The 20248-nt window shown below is 41.5% G+C and overlaps 1 protein-coding gene across 3 annotated transcripts; it reads right to left on the bottom strand.

The window, feature by feature from the left end:
• Positions 1-905: 905 nt before the first annotated feature.
• Positions 906-10577, bottom strand: NUDT12 (nudix hydrolase 12). 3 transcript variants are annotated; one of them, XM_028748938.2, is made up of 7 exons: positions 10495-10577; positions 8831-9039; positions 7362-7957; positions 6368-6535; positions 4217-4330; positions 2936-3135; positions 906-2032 (listed from the first exon to the last, which is right to left on the bottom strand). In XM_028748938.2, the coding sequence occupies exons 2-7, from the start codon at positions 9034-9036 to the stop codon at positions 1922-1924; spliced, it is 1395 nt and encodes a 464-aa protein (XP_028604771.2). In that variant the 5' UTR covers positions 9037-9039; positions 10495-10577; the 3' UTR covers positions 906-1921. The 3 variants fall into 3 exon arrangements, with proteins under 3 accessions (XP_028604771.2, XP_028604770.2, XP_077792281.1); XM_028748937.2 differs by having other exon boundaries at positions 10283-10554; XM_077936155.1 differs by lacking the exons at positions 906-2032; positions 10495-10577 and having other exon boundaries at positions 2097-3135; positions 8831-9059.
• Between the last annotated feature and the right edge of the window lie 9671 nt (positions 10578-20248).

Raw genomic sequence — 20248 nt, 5'->3', positions numbered from 1 at the left:
AGTTGGACTTACTTCTATGTAAGTGTGCTCCTTTAGAATTGCAAGTTATTTGTTCAAAAGCAATTTTCTTCATGGCTAAGAGGAGTTGATTTTCTCATCGTGGAAAATTAGACAATGTTTGCATTTCATAGGAGCAAACATGGTGAATTAACAGAATTATATTGTCGCATCAGATCTGGCTGACATTTGGCTAGTGATATACAAAGAGAAATACTTACAGAGACTAGGAGCTAAATATTTTCCTTAGATACGATTCCCATTTGCTAAAGCAGGCAGCAGAGATGCAAAGCAAATACTCTACCACCAAGTTATGATTCAGTTGTTGCATTAAGAAGGTCACTATGTGGATCTACTAGGAAACCTATTGGGGTTTATTATTCAACCCCTGTCCCCCCACCATCACTTCTCTTCTCCTTTTACTTATCCCTTTTTTTTTTACTGTAAAACTTAGGTCAGTAATAACGGTACAAGTGAATGCCTCTAGCCACCTGACTGGTGAGGGAGAAAAAGCATATAGTTTATTGTCAGTGGTGTAGCAAGAACAAGAAAAGCAACTTACCTGAGCAAATTCTATATAAAGTCTTTCTAGTTTTTCAAGGAGGTTAAAACAAAAATTGGCATCCAAACAAAGCGAAGAGACGAGACAGTCTTGTTAAGTGTCATTGGCCTGGTCTACTTCTTTCCATTGCTATTTTTGTCCCATAAGCTCAGAATCTGATTAGTATATTTAATTCCATGGAGCTTCAAGAATGGCCTACCTTTAATCAGCCTATTGGCACCCACCTTTTTTCCTTCACGTGTTTTAACAGACTGAGGGGGGAGAGAAAGATAAGGCCAGGGGTTTTTCCCCCCTTGCGTTAATTCTTATTTTAAAAAACAAAGTTAGGGCAAACTTAAGCAACATCTTAGGCAAAATATATTTAATAAGACTGTATCACAATAAAACACCAACAGCAGATACTTTTGTGGCAAACTACAAATAAGGAAATTGAGTGCGGCATAAGCTTTCAGCAGAGTATTCAAGGGGTGATGAAGCACAATGTATAGCCTCACTTACTCAAATGTCAACCTTACTTACTGTCCATATTGGATTTGGTGTACCATTTGTGCAAATGAGGCTCCGGCAACCGAAGTACAGCAGGATAACTGTTTCATTGGGGTCTATCATAGGAATGAAGAGGTTTATATTTATGTGGAAAAATCATAAGGCACTGTCCTCCAATTATTTAAAAGTGGCTTTTGCAGCAGCCTGTGGCTGAGGGATACAGAGGCCTTAGGATACCTGCTTCTAGTAGATATCCCTCCCAGTCTTCCTCTATCCTAATGGCTCGTCTGCGAAGCAAAAAAGTCCCTGAAATACAGGTATCCACGTGTTAGGCTCAAGAGCCTGCTCCAGTACACAAAAGCATTGCAATCCGTATTTTCAGCCCAGTGAAAGCTTATTTTCTTCTGCTCTGGTTTTGAGAAACGGCTGAATGCCTTTAGGTAGAATGATTTAGGCTGTAAGTGTATCATAGCCTGAAGCAACAGCCCGGGAAAGCTAAAATCAGAGAGGTGTAAGTAAACTCTGTAAAATCAAGAGTAACCAGTTGGAAGCGAATGCAACTTTCAGGTGGGAAGTTACATTTGAAAAGGTCCTCTCTCATCCCCGACTTTAGGCAATGTTAGACCTTGAGCGATTTGAAAAAGGAAGTGTATGCACAAATATATTCTGGAGACTAAAAGATTGAGGTTGCAATCCTAACACGTTTTACCAGGGAGCAATGACCTCTGTACTCGAAGAAAGTACACATGCACAACTGTACTGCAAAATCCCTAAAATGGTCACATGTGATGCTGAATGATTAATTACATCTAGTTTAATTCCAACACAGTAGCAGCTACAGCAGTGATACAAGACAGATAAATCAGCTCGCTGGATTTAAAGATTAGCGTTCATTCCAATCCAGTGCTTTATCAACTGGTGTGCAATGGCTTGATGTGGTGGCACAAAGAACGCACTCTGGTTCCTTTTGTTCAGAATTCCCAAAACCTGAAATATACAAAATATCATATTTGAGCAAGTTAAATCCAGCAAAGAAATTTGCGTAGTTCATCAGGTTAATGATCCACTATATGAAGGATTTTATGGCTAGCAGCCAATTGCTTCAGAGAAGAGATGTGCAACTGGGCTAGCCCCAATTTGTTTCATAAAGTATTTGAGCTCACTCCTCCTTGTGCAATTAATCGTTTACTATTTCTCTCTGCTGAATGTATGACTAAACCTGTGGGAGAAAAACCACACGCATGCTCCATGACCGTTTCTAGAAAATATCAAAGACACTAATATATCCTAGGCCTTGGTGTATGTATGTAATCCAACACGTTTGCCGATTACACTTTGTTTTTCAGTGAGTATAAGCAAGGGGCAGCTGGGTGGTCTCTGAATTGCATTTATCTGATCTGCCCCTTAAATTATGATTGTTGGAAATGAAAACAGCCAAATGTTAAAAATAGGAACCATGTCACTCTATGATTCAACTTTTTAGTGGTATATTATCCTGAAAGTTGAGAGTCTGAATACTTTTATACAAATGGAAGCTATTATTATAAAAAGAGGATCACCTCTTCTATTTTCATCTCTATTAGTAGCAGGATGGCACAAAAGGTAAAGCCAAATCCGGATGATTGCTATGTCTACAGGACTTTTAGAGCTTGTTTATGAAATTTGTCTATGCAACTTACTGGAAAGATCTATGGGCTCAATACAGGAACAACTGTCTATACCAATTCTTTTAGCAACACATAATTTTCAATTTCAACGTAATCACTGTACAATAAGGAGAGTACGAGGACTCTTTTGTCTGCCTGGGAAAAAAAGCATATCCATACTGCATGCTCTAACCAATACAGTCAGAGGGCAATCAATAAGAAAGGAAATTAAATTGAACTTTACCTCTTCTCTACTGAACCAGCGGGCATCTTCTATTTCAATGTTGTCAACTTTAATTTCTGTAGACACTGCCGCCGCTATGCAGCCAATCATTAGGGACGAAGGCATCGGCCATGGTTGACAAGAGACATACTGAACATGGCCCACTTTAACTCCACTTTCCTCCTCTACTTCTCTTCGAACAGCATTTTCAATTGTCTCACCTAATCAAAGAAGGGAAAGAACAGTTAACTGACAAAGCTCCAAGCTAGAATCACGTCCTGTACTTTATAGCATCTCAAAAGATCTAAAACTTTCTGCACAGATCAGAACACAAATCAGAAGTATCACAACTAAAAGGAAGGCAATATTTCCAATAAAAATGCATCTATAATAGTCACCTTGACATCATGCCTTTAGGGGGAACATGGGTGGCGCTGTGGTTTAAACCACTGAGCCTCTTGGGCTTGCCGATCAGGAGGTCGGTGGTCCAAATCCCCGCTACAGGGTGAGCTCCCGTTGCTCTGTCCCAGTTCCTGCCAACCTAGCAGTTCGAAAGCATGCCAGTGCAAGTAGATAAATAAGTAGTGCTGTGTCAGGAAGGTAAACAGTGTTTCTGTGTGCTCTGGTTTCCGTCATTGTGTTCTGCTGCACCAGAAGCGGTTTAGTCATGCTGGCCACATGACCCGGAAAGCTGTCTGTGGACAAACACTGGCTCCCTCGGCCTGAAGCAAAATGAGCACCACACTGTCCAGGGGTCCTTTACCTTTTTACCATGCCTTTAGAGTCATGTGCAGTTATATCCTTAGAACTATTTCGCTGTAATCCTGGAGCACATCTTGGATGCCCTGTGGCCTTCACTTTTCAAGGCACATAAGACATATGTAGGCATAAAAAGACTTAATGACCACAATGTATGTTACAAGAAAGCAGAATTGACATCCCAAAAAACTGACAATGGATTAGTTCCATGACAGCCCCTCTGTGGAAGGAGTCTTTCACAGAAGGGGTTCCAAAGTCCTGGGGAAATTGGTTATTTTTCTTTTTGGGGATGCCAGAAGCTACAGGAGAAAGGGACAAAAATCATCCCAGTCTGCTTACACAACTTCAGAACCAGCCAGCGTATACAAATTAGTGAATTATTAAATTAAACAGAACAGATTTCCAGGTATGCCTATACACAGTAATATGGTTTGCTGCAGGCCAAAGTTCAAAATCAGAAATCAAAGGGCAAAGGAGTAGTTTTATATTTAACATCTGGGATGGAAATAAAGGAAAGAAACAATATATACAAAGAGAACTCACCAGGCTCTATAAATCCAGCAAGGCAAGTAAACATGCCTGAAGGAAATCTTTTTTTTCTTCCCAAAAGGCAGTGGTTCCCATCTGGATGAATAACTTGCATTATCACTACGGGATCTAGAATTCAAGTGAGAGAAATGTATTCAAATTTAAACTGTTTCAAAAGACACCGAGAAAGAACATAAGTGTGCTCATTCTCACTCAGCATTATCATCTCCTTTAAAAGCCTGAAATCCAATTCTCTCCAAGCCCCCCAGACGGTAATCTTAATGCAGGTTCCTTAAAAATACTTATTCACCTGTTTTTTGTAACACAAATGTCTTGCGGGAATATACCTGCCTAGACCAAAAGTGAACTTGGGAGATAAATTACCCTGAGCTGCAGTATGCGTTTGGTATAAATTCTGGAGTAAATGACCTAGTTGCACACTCGACAGAAAGCAGTGACCTAATCAGCAACAATTCTTGCCTTCAGCTTCAGTCACAGATTAATGGTCCAGTGGAATACATTTTCAACTGCAATGCACAATTCAAAGTACAGTCAGATTCAGCTTCCTGCAGAGCAGTGTCACGACAGCAGGTTTTCCAGGTCCTGTTGGATACAGTATTCTCTCTTATGCTTCAGGATTCGTTTCTGTCTTCTCTCAATTATCTATTCCAGAGTCCCTTTCTGGAATAGAATAATCTTCTCCAGTGTGTGTTTTCACTGGGTGACCACTCACTCTCAATCACTCTCAATCTACCCTACACCACAGGGTTGCTGTGAGGATGACATCGGGAGAACTATGTACGTCACCTTGAGCTCCTTGGAGGAAAATTGGGGTATAAATGTAAATGATAACAGTAACAACAAAAGTACATTGAAAAGTCCTTATAATTTTCTGGTGGCCCCAACCCTACTAAGGCATCCCTCAGGTGATGGCCATGGTTTGCACTGCTAGTTTGTACAAAACATACTTCCCTGAGTGTGTGAGGGAGCATATGAGTCTGAGGTTTATGCCTGCTCATTCTCCAAAACAAACACTATAGTTTGATTTTGCATCTGAACAGACCCTGTGACTCTTCTCTATATTTTGGTGTGAATTGTTATAAAATGATTCCCATTTGTCCTCCTCTCTGATGTCAAACTATCATTGATTGAGGGGGAAATCAGAGGGCTTTGGCCTGACCACCATTTGATGGCTTCATTCAAGCTTTTAATCTGTTGCTTTGTTGTTCATAACTGTTCTGTGACTCTGCTTTTAATCTGTGGGCTTTTAAACAAACTGAGCACCATCTTTTAAGTATCAAACCAATCCTTTTGCACTTTGATATCCAACCTTCTTGCTGCATTCTCCCCTTTCTGTTGGCTGCTCAACCTATACCGTTTCCTTGCTGTCAAAATGACGGATATGACAATCCCATTAGGTAAATACGTTTCAAAGACTGATGACCTGTGGGAAATGTATATGCTGCAAGGCATCCAGCAAAGGTTTCAAATCTTGCTGACTTCTAGTTTTGTTAAGGAAATGTCACTAGAAACACCAGCTGTTGGCTCAGCGGTCTTGTATGTCTTCTCCTTTGTTTAAGCTTCTGAAGAACCACTTAATACCACATCCAACTTTCTCTGTGAATATTACAGAACTGGTAATATCAGTCAAGATCGCGAGGACAAAATAAAGAACTAACGATTAAAAACAAAATAAAATACATGCTATGAGAGGAAAGGGAAGAAAGATGGCAATAAAACAGTGTGGAAGCAACGTCAGACTATGCATGCAAAAGATCAGGTAAAAACTTTAAAAAGAATATCTATACTAGAATATGTTTTGCGTGCAAGTTGACAGGAATAGAATGGCCAACTAAGTCATCCTTGGAGTAGATCCATTGGTATCAATGAACCTAAATCCACTTATTTCAATGGATCTACTCCAGGGATGACTAATACTAGCTGTCACGGTCTTTTTTTAATACAAAAAAATAAACAAGGAACCGATGTTTTAATGTGATTATTCCAGCTGGCCACAGTCCCTTCCTTCTCCCTTTCAGCACGTGCAGTTTTACTAGGTTGGTTTCAACTAGATAATAAGTTCAGATTGCAAGGAACTACAGTGGGCTGCCCTGAAATTCTTGCACCGCTATTGGGGAGAAAACAACGTATTTGGAATTCTCTTACCGACTCGTGGGTAGCATGTGTTGTGAATGCCCTGATGGCTGAGACAGTCTTTCTTTAAGCAGGATTTCTTGTAGCCTCCATCTTCTAATTTGGTTGCGCTGCCGCATGTTGGGCAGAACTGATACCGGCTATCCCATGCCAGGACAGATCTAGCCTGGGCGATGACTCCTTAAAAAAGCAACCACAAAGTGCAAATAATAAACATGCAGGGTTCTTTCTACAGCACAGACTGCAACATCAGCATTCCAATTCACCATGAAAATCAACAGAAGAACCCTTTCATGTTATGCTATTAAAGCTGATACATCAGTTCTCGTTCTAATACTGTGTTACTTTTGGCCACTTTGGGTCTTTGCATATGGGGGTGATTTACTACATCAAAAGTACGGTGTGAGATGACAGCCTTGAAAGCTCAACCACAGCAGGGTTTCCATATCACTGAAAGGTTCCTGATCTTCAAAACAGCCATGAGATTGCGGTTCACGTAACCAGAATGCTTCTGTGAGAGACAGCAGACAAGGGCAATGGAAAATCAGCCCTAACTTTCTTTAGCCGAGAAACAAAATAGAGCCGCATCTTGAGGAGCAGCAGTAGAGAACAAGGAAGGAAAGGGGACAAGAAGGTCAAGCAAGACACATCAAGATGTGTCCGCGGCAGTGACTGTGATAACCTTATTCCTAGAACAATGTTATGGTTTTCGCTGAAGACATATGCTCAATACAGGCAATCCAGTAAGCAGTAGCCCACAATACAAATTGAATGCAGAAAAACCTTGCTAGGAATGAGAACTAAAAAGGATAAATAAAATCAACCAGTTTTCTCCCTGCACTAAAAAGAGACAGGTAGGTAGCCGTGTTGGTCTAACACAGTCGAAATAAATGTCTGAAGAAGTGTGCATGCACACGAAAGCTTATACCCAGAACAAACTCAGTTGGTCTCTAAGGTGTTACTGGACAATTTTTTTACTAAAAAGAGAAACACTTAGGGATCTTACCAGCTTCATTTTCAGACAATTGCAGCAAGGAAGGCATAGGTGGATGAAGAAAATAACACCCTTGATGCTTCTGTATAAATCTATCAGCAGCAGTAGCATCCATACTGAGTGCAAACCAAGCAACCAAACTATCGTCTTCACCGTTGCTTGCCTCTTTCCCCTTCAGAGTAGGAGGCAAGCTGCCTTTCACCTGAAGTTCTACTCCAAGAAAAATCAGTGTGATGGTTTCTGGCTGCTCCAGGTATTCCTTTACATCCTTGTAAGAAAGCTTATGGAGTTTAACTTTTGGAAACTGGGAGGTATCTTTTTCATCATCTGATGCAACTAATGGACTTAAATTTGAAAAAATGATGTATACAGTAGTTGGCTGCTTCTGTTTTATGTTCAACCATTTCGCATCTGTTCTCTTCTCACTCTTCCTATCAAGCAATGTCCTGCAAAAATAGATTTCGCGTTCTCCAATTACACTGGTCAGGAAAAATGGCTCCAGTCCACTCTTCACATTAGCTAATAAGTTAGCTATATTCTTATAGCCCCAAAATTTAGCAATGTCCAGTGCTGTCTGGTTGGATGCATTGGTCATGGACTTGTCACACCTTATTTCAAAAAAATAAAATGAAATGAAAAATTGTTAACACACCTTAATATAAGCAACATTTTTATACAGAACTTCAGAACATATAAGGTGCCATAAAACCACTGCACGATGCACCTTCCCTCGCTCACTTCTGGGCAGCAGCCCTGAGCGATGGAGGGCCACTCAATTGATTCATTTATTTTGTGGCAACCCACATAAATGCAGTCGCAAACAAGTGGAATGTGCATAAGTTTGGAGGATGTGTGTGCCTGTATTGTATTTAATGTATTATAATTTGAATTTCATAGGATACAACATAACATACAACAATAATAGCATTTGATGTAAGAAATAAAAGCATCCATTAAGATACAATTAAAAATCAATATGAATACTTAATACACTGCACCCACTGTTCACAGCTGTTGCTTCAACTCCTAGACACATTGTGGGCCCCTGAATGAAGGGTACCCACCACTGGTATCTTTGGACCAAAGTTTGGGAAACCCTGCTCTCAAAATACACCAATTCTCTTGCAAAAAGTTATTACTTTGTGAATCTTATCAATTCAAGAAATGGTGGCTAGCACAATTAACCTCCCCAGCCCCTGCCCTGGGCTTCAAAATGATCAATGGAAGCATCTCTGTGTACATGATGTTCATAGAATAAGAGAGTTTGAAATATAAGAGGATTTGATTTACTTTTATATTCCAACGTTAATGTTAGCCCCAAATTCAGGAGTCTGTATTGCTCTATCAGGATTAAAACTACGAAGATAAGCAATTTCCGTTTTCCCATATAATCCCCATATAATCATTCCACTGTGTTGTGCAACACGGCAGCAAATATATTTAGACAATTTGAATAAATTAGTTGGCTGTGTTTTTCTCACCCCTTTTCGAGCAGAGCCTGCACGGTCTCGAAGTGCCCATTTCTAGTAGCATACATCAGGGCTGTCCAACCATTCTTCCCAGTTTCATTGATAAGTGAGGGAGAATGACTGAGCAATGTTGCAAGCCTGGTCTTGTCTCCAACAGCAGCAAAATTGTGAAGCTCAGAAATCAACTGCTGCTTTGGATTCCCTTGAACGTCTTGCATTTTCTGCGAACAAAGTTTTAAAAACATGAAAAGGGTATACAGTGTGTTGATCTGGTTTAATATTATATTGCAATATATACTGAGGACAATATAATGGAAATGGCTAAATGTAACCGGGACAACTCTCATCCTCAAATGATTTTCAGGAAAGCCATTCAGGCTGTTTGCAGAAAAAACAACTCAGAACTGTAACACATAAGCTTTCCTCAGCTTATGCCACCACCAGCAGCGGTAGAGACTTCTCTAGGGCTCACTTGGCAAGTACTTTCTCTTTAGCACACTCAACATGTTTTGTTTTTAACTTCTGCCACCTAATAGGGCCTAATAGTGTAAGGTTGCGCAATCCATATAAAAACAGAACTCTTCCATTTTCTGTTTTCATGAAACCGGTTCACAAATGTGCACAGTCACCAGAAGAGGGAGGTGATAGCTAGCTGTTTGTACACCCTGAAGATAATCATAGAACCGTAGCGTTGGAAAGAAACACCAGGGTCATCTAGTCCAACCCCCTGCAATACAGGAATTTTTTTGCCCAATGTGGGGCTCGAACACACGTCCCTGGGCTTAAGAGCCTCATGCTCCACCACCTGAGCTAAAGGCTTGAATAGTAACTTGAAGAGTTACTCCGCAGTTGTAGTGGATGTGCTTCCAGCTTAAAGGCTGCAAGCCCGCATATATCTGGAAACACAGTCAGCTCTTGGTTTCCAATACCAAATTCCAGTGCTGGGTCACTTAAACCAATCAGGGGGAGGAAAAAAAAAAAGAGTGCCTCGTATCATGTGATGACTACCGCCTAGAGCTCATCCCAAAGGTGAAACTTGCACTGTCCTGCACCCCTCTTTTTTAGTAACTTTATTTACATGTGGTCTTTTTTTACATAGTTCTAAAAGAATAACTACAAATTAAAAGGTAAGCAAAAAATGAAAGCAAAACCACAACCAAACAAGGACACAACTTAAAGACAACCTAAGGACTTCACTTCCCCTCTCTTCTAACTTCCCAAGTTCTACTCTACTCTTACTAATTTTCTCTGACTTCCTCTTATACTGCTGAATTTATTCAAGTCCTGCTCATCTGTTCACTCGTTTATACTGGTGTTTTTTTTTAAATACTCTACAAACGTTTTCCAATCCTTTTTATATTCTTGACGAACAAGACGCACCCCCTCCTTTTTTTTTTTAGACAGCAACCCCCAGATTGCTCGCTACCCCTTCTGGCATCCTCCTGTTGCCATATAATATAGTACCAGAGTCTGGATCCTCCTTCTCCCCTGCCCTCCTGCTCGCCAAAGAGGAAACTTTCGGGGGCAAAGTCCAGCCAGGCTCGGCTCTGGGAAGGGAAGGCAGATGTGGACCCCTTTAAAACGGGGGGGGTTAAAATGGGAGGCCTCCGAAGCAAGGTGCTGAGACCAGGGGAAGGGCGCTGAAGGAAGGACCCTGGAAGAGACCGTTACACCACCTTACGGCTCTTCGCCTCCAAGGAACGCTTAGGTAACTCGCCCGCGGCCACCTCCTTCCGGGATCACCTGGACAGGCCCCGCCCTCTCCCGGAAGAAGGAGCAAGGCATCCTGGGAATTGTAGTTTCCTCCCAACTGGGTCCCTCCGTAGCCCTCTAATAATACTTTATTTCATACAAATAAGTGCAGGATATTTTAAACATCTGCATTTTTTTAAAAAAAGAAAATAAAACGGGATGCTTTCGTTTATTCTTTCTGGTGTTTGTATACTATTTTTTTTGGCGGGGGGGCGAGAATAACAAAAACAGGTTCTCTGGTGGTGCGTCTTTTTAAAAAAAGAGTGGGCTCTCGTTTTTTGCAATAAATAAATGGTGATCTCGGTGGAATAAATGGTAAGCTCAGTGACATAATGATAATAATAATCCATAAGACCCTCCCCTAAGACTGGCATGAGGCAGCAGTCTAGCTAAAAACGGATTGGGGGCATAGCTGTCAACGGTTTCCTTTTTTAAGGGAAATTCTCTTATTCCGAGTAGGATTCCTCGCAAGAAAAGGGAAAAGTTGACAGCTATGATTGGGGGCTGGTGGCAAAAGGTGACACGAGTTGTCTGTCAGGGGGAAAAAATCTGTGCAAACAACAAAAATCTAAATGTAGACCGTGTACTGGTTTAGAAATGCTTCGAGAGTATTAAAGGTTAACAGAGTCACTTTTACAGCACAATTCATGCACGCTGACCCAGTAACAAGGTCTCCTGAGTTCTGCTGGGGCAGGGTTCCCGCCTGCAATCCTAAACTCACTTACCCGGGAGTAAGCCCCCTAGTTCTAGAACTGCACATCCTAAGCAGGCACCATCCCGCCTAAGTTCCAAACACCAGGTTAAAATGGTTTTAAATAGTGAAAAAAAATGTTCTTCACAGCCAGTATGCAAATTCTGAATAAACTATAGTAGTACAGCTTATATTTAAATCAGGTGGAATCTTGCCACCATTATCAACTTGCCATCATTGTCAAAGCTTATGTAGATTGCACCTATACTAATTGACGGGCAGAACAAACTCATGCACCAGTTATTGGGAGGAGGGAGGCTGGTGGTGAAGAAGGGTGATACACTGTTACTATGTCAGTAGAACAGCTGGTTTTTGCTGTATTCTGTGGCCTCTTACATCAGTGTAATTTATGTATAAAAGCTTCTAGAAGCTTTCTAACAAAGGCTTTGTCAAAAACAAACATGTTCTTCAAATTATAAAATGCAGCTGTCTAGCTCTATCATCTATCATCTATCAATCTATCATCTATCATCATCCATCTATCTTGTTTATTAAATATATACTGCTTTGGAACCTAAAAACTTCCAAGTAACTGAGTTCGATACAAAAACTAATATCACATAACCGGTAAAATACAAACCTAACAATAAATTTAATAACTAAGAAAATCAGCAGCTTTCTGATGGCTGCTTCCATCTAATCCTAAAGCTGGTTTGCCCCTGCATTCATATAAGGCCACAGCTCAAACGTTTTGTGCTCTTGAGATAAGTGATTGTTTTACAAATTGACCATCAAAGCTCTGCTCCAACACTGCCCTCAAAGCTTACTGATATTTTAAAACCAGGACATCTCCTCCTCCTCCTTCATTAAATAATGAAATGTCTTAAATCAATTTAAGCATTTTAAAAGGGAAGAAGTAGAAAACAGTAATTGGAAATAACATTTTAAAAGAGAGGAAGTTTCATTCTAGTTGAAGGGTACCTTCCTCCCTCATTACTTTTGAGAAAAGTCCCAGTGATAGTGCCGTGTCAGCAGTCCCTAATGTGTCTGATCTTTAACATCTCTGGGAGGGTTTCAGCTGTCTTCCAAGGTATCATTACGACAGTAATGCAATGCTGATTGCCATGTTATTCAGAGAATATATTAAAAACCACCGAGAAATCCAGGTTGACTAATAAGCAACCTCCTCAGCTTTGCAAGCTGGCAGCTCTGGTCTGCCATTTCTCCACACATATGTCTCAGTCTCTTGTGAAATCGTACAGGTTTTAATTGTGAAGCCACTTCTGATGGTTAAAAATACAGTGGTACCTCAGGTTACAAATGCTTCAGGTTACAAACGCTTCAGGTTACAGGCTCCATTAACCTGGAAGTAGTACCTTGGGTTAAGAACTTTACCTCAGGATGAGAACAGAAATCACGTGGTGGTGGCGCGGCGGCAGCGGGAGGCCCCCATTACCTAAAGTAGTACCTCAGGTTAAGAATGGTTTCAGGTTAAGAACAGATCTCCAGAACGAATTAAGTTCATAACCAGAGGTACCACTGTAAGTAGCAAAGCTGTATGTGCAATGTGTATTGATCTGTCTTCATTCCTGCATTGTGTTTTAGAACAGTCGTCAGCCTTGGACTTTATTTGCCAAACTGATTTTGAACGCTGGCAAGAGAGAGGGTGATTTGTCCCTGAGTTCAGATAATTGGACAGTGGCTTGGTTTGGATGGGCTTGTCCTCTCCCTGAAGGAACAGGTTCATAGCCTAGGAGTGTTCCTGAATCTATTGCTGTTACTAGATGTCGATGTGGTTATGGTTATGGTGACCAAGCGTGCACTTAACCAGATTTGGTTGGTGGTACAGCTATGGCTGGTTTTGGATTGGGATAGGCTGACCACTGTGTCCATAAGCTAGTAACCTCCAGACTGGATTACTACAATGAGGCCTGCATGCTGCTGTCCTCGAGGCTGACTCAAAAGCCACAGCTTGTGCAGCTCAACTAATATGGTACCTTGACTGCTCACTGGGGTGGAATATTACTGTCATGTTATTCCACTGCTGAAAGAATTGCACTGGCTGTCCATTAGCTATTGAACAGAGTTCAAGGTGCTTTTTTAATCACAGAATTGTCAAGTTGGAAGGGACCACAAGAGTCATTCAGTCCAATGCAGGAATCCTTTGCCCAATGTGGGGCTTGAATCTACAACGCAAAGATTAAAGTAATCCTCAAGTGTTATTATAAGGAAATTAATAGATATTTCACAATATACTTGAGGTTCTAATAAGCCAGGTCTCGGTTTAACAAAAGCAAGTTTCCATTCATATTCATGATTTGTAGCCACATAAAAGAGTACCAGATCATGCATATTCCCTTATTCTAGGAGTAAATTGTACAGCCAATTTACTGAAGCTAAGCCTGCCCGAGTCTGCTCTGTGCCTGGACTCAGCTTGGAGAGTGCATGATGGAGCCTCACAATGGAAAGTGGGAAATAGAATATGCTAAATAAAGCAATGATGTACCTAATGCAGGTGTCGGAGACCTCCAGATGTTGCTGGACTACAACTCCCATCATCCCCGGCCATTGAACATGCTTGCTGCCAGGCTTGATAGGAATTGTAGTTCAACAACATCTGGCAGACCAAAGGTTCCCTACTGAATACAGTGGTACCTCAGGTTACAGACGCTTCAGGTTACAGACTCTGCTAACCCAGAAATAGTACCTCGGGTTAAGAACTTTGCTTCAGGATGAGAACAGAAATCGTGCTCCGGCCGGCGTGACGGCAGCAGGAGGCCCCATTAGCTAAAGTAGTACCTCAGGTTAAGAACAGTTTCAGGTTAAGAATGGACCTCCGGAACGAATTAAGTTCTTAACCTGAGGTACCACTGGTACCATTTCTGGGTTAGCGGAGTCTGTAACCTGAAGCGTCTGTAACCTGAAGCATCTGTAACCCGAGGTACCACTGTATTCTATTGTAACGGTTTGATCAGAAGAAAAAACAAAACAAAAGCCAGAGATTAAAGGTCCCATGCTCTACCGACTGTACAAAACCCTATACAGTGGTACCTTGGTTCTCAAAAGCTTTGGTACTCAATCAACTTGGAACCCAAACACTGCAAACCCAGAAGTAAGTGTTCCAGTTTGTGAACTTTTTTCGGAAGCCAAAAGTGCTCTGTTGTGAGTGTTACTCTTCCGATTTGAGCGCCACACTTCCGTTTTTAGTGCCACACTTCCGTTTTGGTGTTAAGCTGAGGTCTGTCTGTTTTTGCTATTTATTTTGCGCTTAGTTTTTGCGGGTCTTTTGTTTTGTTTTTGTGACTGTGTGGAACCCAGTTCAGCTACTGATTGATTGATTGTGTGACTGCAATACATTGTTTACTGCTTTCATTTTATGGATCAGTGGTCTCGTTAGATAGTAAAATTCATGTTAAATTGCTGTTTTAGCGTTTGTTTTTAAAAGTCTGGAACGGATTAATCCATTTTGCATTACTTTCTATGGGAAAGCATGCCTTGGTTTTGGAACGCTTTGGTTTTAGAACGGACTTCCGGAACGGATTAAGTTTGAGAACCAAAGTACCACTGTATAGTTTGGGACCAAGATACTTGAAAGATTATCTCAAGCCTTATATTCCCAACTAATCACGGTGTTCTGCAAGAGAGGGCAAAAGATACCATCCTATCAGGAGGCATAATGTCTGCATAATGTCGGAACTGGGCTTTTGTGTTGCAGTACCCACCCTCTGAAACTTCCCATAATACCGTATATCAGAGAGTCTTCTTCTCTATTGTCTTTCTGACACCTGCAAAAGATACTCTTTTTTCAACAAGCCTTCTGAATGGATATTTTAATCCCTATTTGGATCTGTATTGGATTTGAATAGGTTTTAATATGTGCTGTAATTGTTGTTGTTGTTTAAATGCTTTTGTATATCAATTGTTTAAACTGTTTTTAATATGCATAAACATTTTTTCTTTTTCTATGAATTTATAAATTGCTTCGGGAGTATCTCCCGGGAAGCCATTTATAAATGAAATAAATAATAAGATTTGTGAAGGCGAGGCACAGGTGTAGGTCTTGGTAAACCTCAGATTACTGGTTTTCCTTTACAGTTTATAAATCTTAGTGTTTTCTAAATGCATCCAAATTACAAATCATCACTGCTACCATGATTGTTCTGTTTAATCACCTGTGAAAATAACACAAGGCAGAGACACTCGCATTAGCAGCTGCCGAGGGAATGTGTAACAATTGCTTGCGTTGAAAATGACTTATAAAATCAATGTTGCTGTTGCTGATGACTCCGTTCCTTACAGCTAGTTCGCTGACAACTACTTCGCTCCAGACAACTTTCCTATCAACAGCAGGTGGCACTGCTAGCAAAGCTTGAAGGTGCTATTGGATTCATGTATAAAAATTGCCTGATAGGCAATTGTGTCAGTTCTTGAACTGGACGTTTCAAAAGAAGCTTCTGAATTTGCCAACTAGACATTACATATAGTAGTAGCCTCAAGAACTGGTCAAGCTGAAAGATAGAAAAGAATACATGTTTTGGACAATCTTAGCTGGCACCTTTCTCCCAAAGTAGAACTACTACCTCTTGAATTTCTGCAATCTCAGTAGTCCTTTATTGGTGTATATGATTATATATACAGTACAGACTTTTATTGTTTACCTTTTTGGACACAGGTTCACAGTTTGTAAATACTCTTGGACCTGGAGAATATATAGTTTTTCCTTCTCTCTCTCTCTCTCTCTCTCTCTCTCTCTCTCTCTCTCTCTCTCTCTCTCTCTCCAGAAATCTGGAAATTTCCCTAGAGCCTTGCAGAGGAATTTAGCCATTTAGGGGACAATCTATGAGAAGGGGAAGATACTTTTATTTTTTTTGCTGTCTAGGAAGCAAAGAAAAAGGAAGGCAGACTCCCAAAATGGTGTTTCAGGATTATAAAATGGCAATAGTTATGTCAAGAAGTCTCTGATTATTGCATATAATTTTGCTTTAACTTACATTTTCAGCTTCTAAAAGTCCATTTCAACATTTCAATATAGATTTAATTACATAGAAAAGATGCTTTAACTGCAGTGTGCATTGAGCATTCAAAGTCTAAAGGAAGCAGTCCTGCTTGAATTGTGTACAAATCAATTCATGATATTGATTTGAAGTGGGTTGTGCTCTAATTTAAAACCTAGATCACCATAGGCCAAGCTTGAAAAAAAAATCTGATTTTTTATTTTTTAAAAAATACATTCAATGTTTTGTAGATGATCTGCAGAGAAGAAACCTGTAGCTTAGAACACAGTCAAGCAAAGAATCTCCATTACCAAAAAGAATCTGTAAAAAATATAAATACAAGACCAGCGTCATCCTTTGAAATTTACCCATTACTTAGTATTGTTTCTATCAATACAACTTTCTATGTGGCTGGGACTCTTTTCTTTTTGTATGCTCTAGCCAGATCCTGGCAAGATTACATAGTTGTCTGCTACAAAGGAGCACTGATTACCACTGACATTTGTTGGAGTTTTTGAAAATTAAAACCCCAAGCAGTGATTGTAATAAATAAGAGGTTTCAGTTGCCAAATATTAAATTGTGGAGCAGCCAATGGGAATCCCAGGTAGTGCAGCTGTTCTTTGAAGAAGGTCCATTTTCTTCCTTTCTATTCATAATTTTGGATTCAAGTGGAACATCGCTGCCTGTTCATTTCAGGCTGCAATTGGAAGAGGCATAAGCCCCAAACATCCACTTATCAGATGTGAATAATGTAGGCTGCTTTGGAACAAGTCCCCGCCCCCCCCTTTTTACCTGATGTGTTGCTTCTGATATATTTATTTCCCTCCATTTCCTCTTCTGCCTCCTTGAGCGGAAAAACAACAACAAAACTAAGTAGCACAAATTGCTTCTTCTTAAGCTCATGCCCAGGGCCAGCCCAAGACATTTTGAAAACTGAAGCAAAGAACAAGAAAGCACCCCTTCGCATTCCATGTACAAAAGCTGACCAGACTGGCAATTCAATCTTTCTTCAACACTGGTGATGAGACAGTGACTTCCATTGCTTTCGAGGCAAGGGAAGGCTGCATGCCACACACAGCTCTCTCCTCCAATATCTTGTTGCTGCTCTCTGTCCATCGCTTCCTGCCCTCCCAGTGTGTGCCACCTGAGGCAGCTGGTTCACTCTGCCCAATGTTAGGGCTGGCCCTGATTAGACCAACTCTTTGCTTTGTGCACATTACAAAGGTGAGAGGGGTGGCGCTGGAGGATCGGCTTGCACACTATAGGGGAATAGCGACTACAGGTTGAAGATTGAGGGCTGAAGGTTGCAGAGAAAGCTGGTGACTGGGTTAAGAACATAAATAGAGCTTGCTGGTTCAGGCCAAAGATTCATCTATTCCAGCATCCTATTCTCACAGTGGCCACCCAGATTACTGCGGGAAACCCTCAAGTGCACTTTCCTCTTCTGTGTTGGTGCTGACATTTAAACCCCTAAATGGCCTCAGCCCAGTACAGTGGTATCTCGGGTTAAGTACTTAATTCGTTCCGGAGGTCTGTACTTAACCTGAAACTGTTCTTAACCTGAAGCACCACTTTAGCTAATGGGGCCTCCCACTGCCGCCGCTCTGCCGGTGCACAATTTCTGTTCTCAACCCGAAGCAAAGTTCTTAACCTGAAGCACTATTTCTTGGTTAGCGGAGTCTGTAACCTGAAGCGTATGTAATCTGAAGCGTATGTAACCCGAGGTACCACTGTATACCTGAAGGAGTGTCTTCACCCCCATCGTTCAGCCTGGACACTGAGGTCCACTGCTGAGGGCCTTCTGGCAGTTCCCTCACTGAGAGAAGTGAAGCTACAGGGAACCAGGTAGATGGCCTTCTCGGTAGTGGCGCCCTCCCTGTGGAACACCTTCCCATCACATATCAAGGAAATAAACAACTGACTTTTAGAAGACACCTGAAGGCGGCCCTGTTTAGGGAAGTTTTTAATGTTTGATGTTTTATTGCATTATTATTATTATTGTTGGGAGCTGTTCAAAGTGGCTGGAGAAACCCAGCTAGATGGTCGGGGTATAAATAATAAATTATTAACATTATTCTTACTGTGCTTTCCAGCAACTGGTATTCAGAGGCATTCCTGCCTCAGACCACAGAGGCACAGCGTAGAGCTGAGTGAGGCAGCCTTGCCTAGTTCATTGCCATCACGAATTGGCTGGTTCACAGTGTAGGTAGGCCATTGTGACACTTCTGCCTTGTATTGTTTTAATGATTGATGGGCTGTGCTTTTATTGTGTCTTTTGCTACGTTAATATGTTCTTCGCTGCTTTGCTATAGAAGCAAACCGTAAGATACCAATTCAAATAAAAACCTTTTAGGGTGTGTTGCAGCATACCTGCCTTTTTATTATTAAAAAAAAGCAGCACTATACTTTCAGACGAAAACCAAAAGACAATCCAGTCCTATACATCATCTTTTAGTTGGTGTGGCACAAGTAGAAGCTCTAGAGTACTCCCACCCAGCCCTTTCTCATACCCTCCAACATTTCTCTGGTGAGAATAGGGACGTCCTATTCCATAACAGTAATTTTACTATTTATATCCTGCCCATCTGACTGGGTTGCCCCAGCCACTCTGGGCAGCTTCCAATGTACAGTGGTATCTCAGTTTTCGAATATAATCTGTTCTGGAAGACTGTTCAACTTCCGAAACGTTTGAAAGCCGAGGTGCAAAGGGCAGTCTGCAATTTCAATGGAGAAAATTGGGGGAAAAACCAACTCAGTGGAAGCCATTTGACTTCCGAGGCACATTTGAAAATGGAAGCATTTACTTCTGGGTTTTCGGTGTCTGAAAACCAAAACATTCAGTTTCCAAGACGCCCAAAAATCGAGGTACCACTGTATATAAAAACATAACAAAACATTAAACATTACAAAACTTCCCTATATACAGGACTGCCTTCACATGGCTCGGCGGTCAGATAACTCTGTATATTTCTCCGATGAAAATAGCTTTCAGAATTTCTCTGATGAAAATAGGAATGTCCTAAGGAAAAGCAGGACATTCTGGGATCAAATAAAAAACTGGGATGGCTTCTGTAAATCCAGGACTCCAGACACTTGGAGGATCTGCTTTCTGCCTTCCCAAGGCCTGCATGTAGTGATGGGTGCTTGGCTTGGACTGAAGCTGATGTCAGGACCAAGCTGAGCAGGGGCATTAACCCTCTGCAGATTTAGGGGAGTGCAACTGGTTTGGTTACACTGGGTTGTGCTGGGAGTACTGCAATTATGTACAATGGAAGGCAGGATGGTAGTGGTGCTGCCAGTGGCGTAGCGTGGGGGGTGCAGGGGGGGCTGGCCGCACCGGGCGCAACATCTGGGGGGGAAGCGCTCGCACTTGCAGCTCTCTGCCCCTACCTGGCTCCACGGGTTAGGTGGCGCAAATTACTTGCCTTGCCCCGGGTGCTGACAACCCACGCTACGCCACTGGGTGCTGCAAAATTTGCACAGGGCACCGCTGAAATGTGAGACCATAAGGTCCACCACTGCACTCAGGTCCCATCTTTGCTGTACATCCAAAGCTGTATCATACCACTTTAAGCAAGTGTGGCTCCCTCCTCCCAATCCTGGGAACTGTAGCTTGTTAAGGGTGCTGAGAGCTGAGAGCTTATTCTCTGCACCGAGCTACAGAGTCAATCCCTCTTCCCAGGGAAGTTGTAGCTCTGTAAGGGGAATAGAGGTCTCCTAGGAATCCTCAGCACCCTTAACAGGTTCCAGGGTTCTTTGGGGAAAGCCAGGACTGTTTAAAGTGGTATGATACTGCTTTAAATGTGCAGTGCAGATGGGACCACAGTCCCATGAGCCTCAATGGAGCTTTGTTGTGGCAGTATTCAGGCTGCTTGTATGTCAGCGCTTTCATAGCCAGCCAGTTCTTCTGTTAATGTATTCCCATTATTAATCAGTTCACCTGTTGTACAACATTGTCTTTAGTTAAAACTTCACTAAGCTCCTGGCGTGAA

This window comes from Podarcis muralis, chromosome 11 (genome assembly GCF_964188315.1).
Source record: "Podarcis muralis chromosome 11, rPodMur119.hap1.1, whole genome shotgun sequence".
NCBI classification, from domain to species: Eukaryota; Metazoa; Chordata; class Lepidosauria; order Squamata; family Lacertidae; genus Podarcis; species Podarcis muralis.
The sequence above is the reverse complement of the archived record's forward strand: the minus strand, read 5'-3'. Positions and strand labels throughout refer to the sequence as shown.

Coding starts and splice junctions, on each gene's coding strand:
- NUDT12 (XM_077936155.1), bottom strand. CDS start 9,036: ATGCAAGACGTTCAAGGGAATCCAAAGCAGCAGTTGATTTCTGAGCTT. Junction 4,331..6,367: donor CACATGCTACCCACGAGTCG/GTAAGAGAATTC, acceptor CTTGAATTCTAG/ATCCCGTAGTGATAATGCAA. Junction 3,136..4,216: donor TGCTGGATTTATAGAGCCTG/GTGAGTTCTCTT, acceptor TTCTTTGATTAG/GTGAGACAATTGAAAATGCT.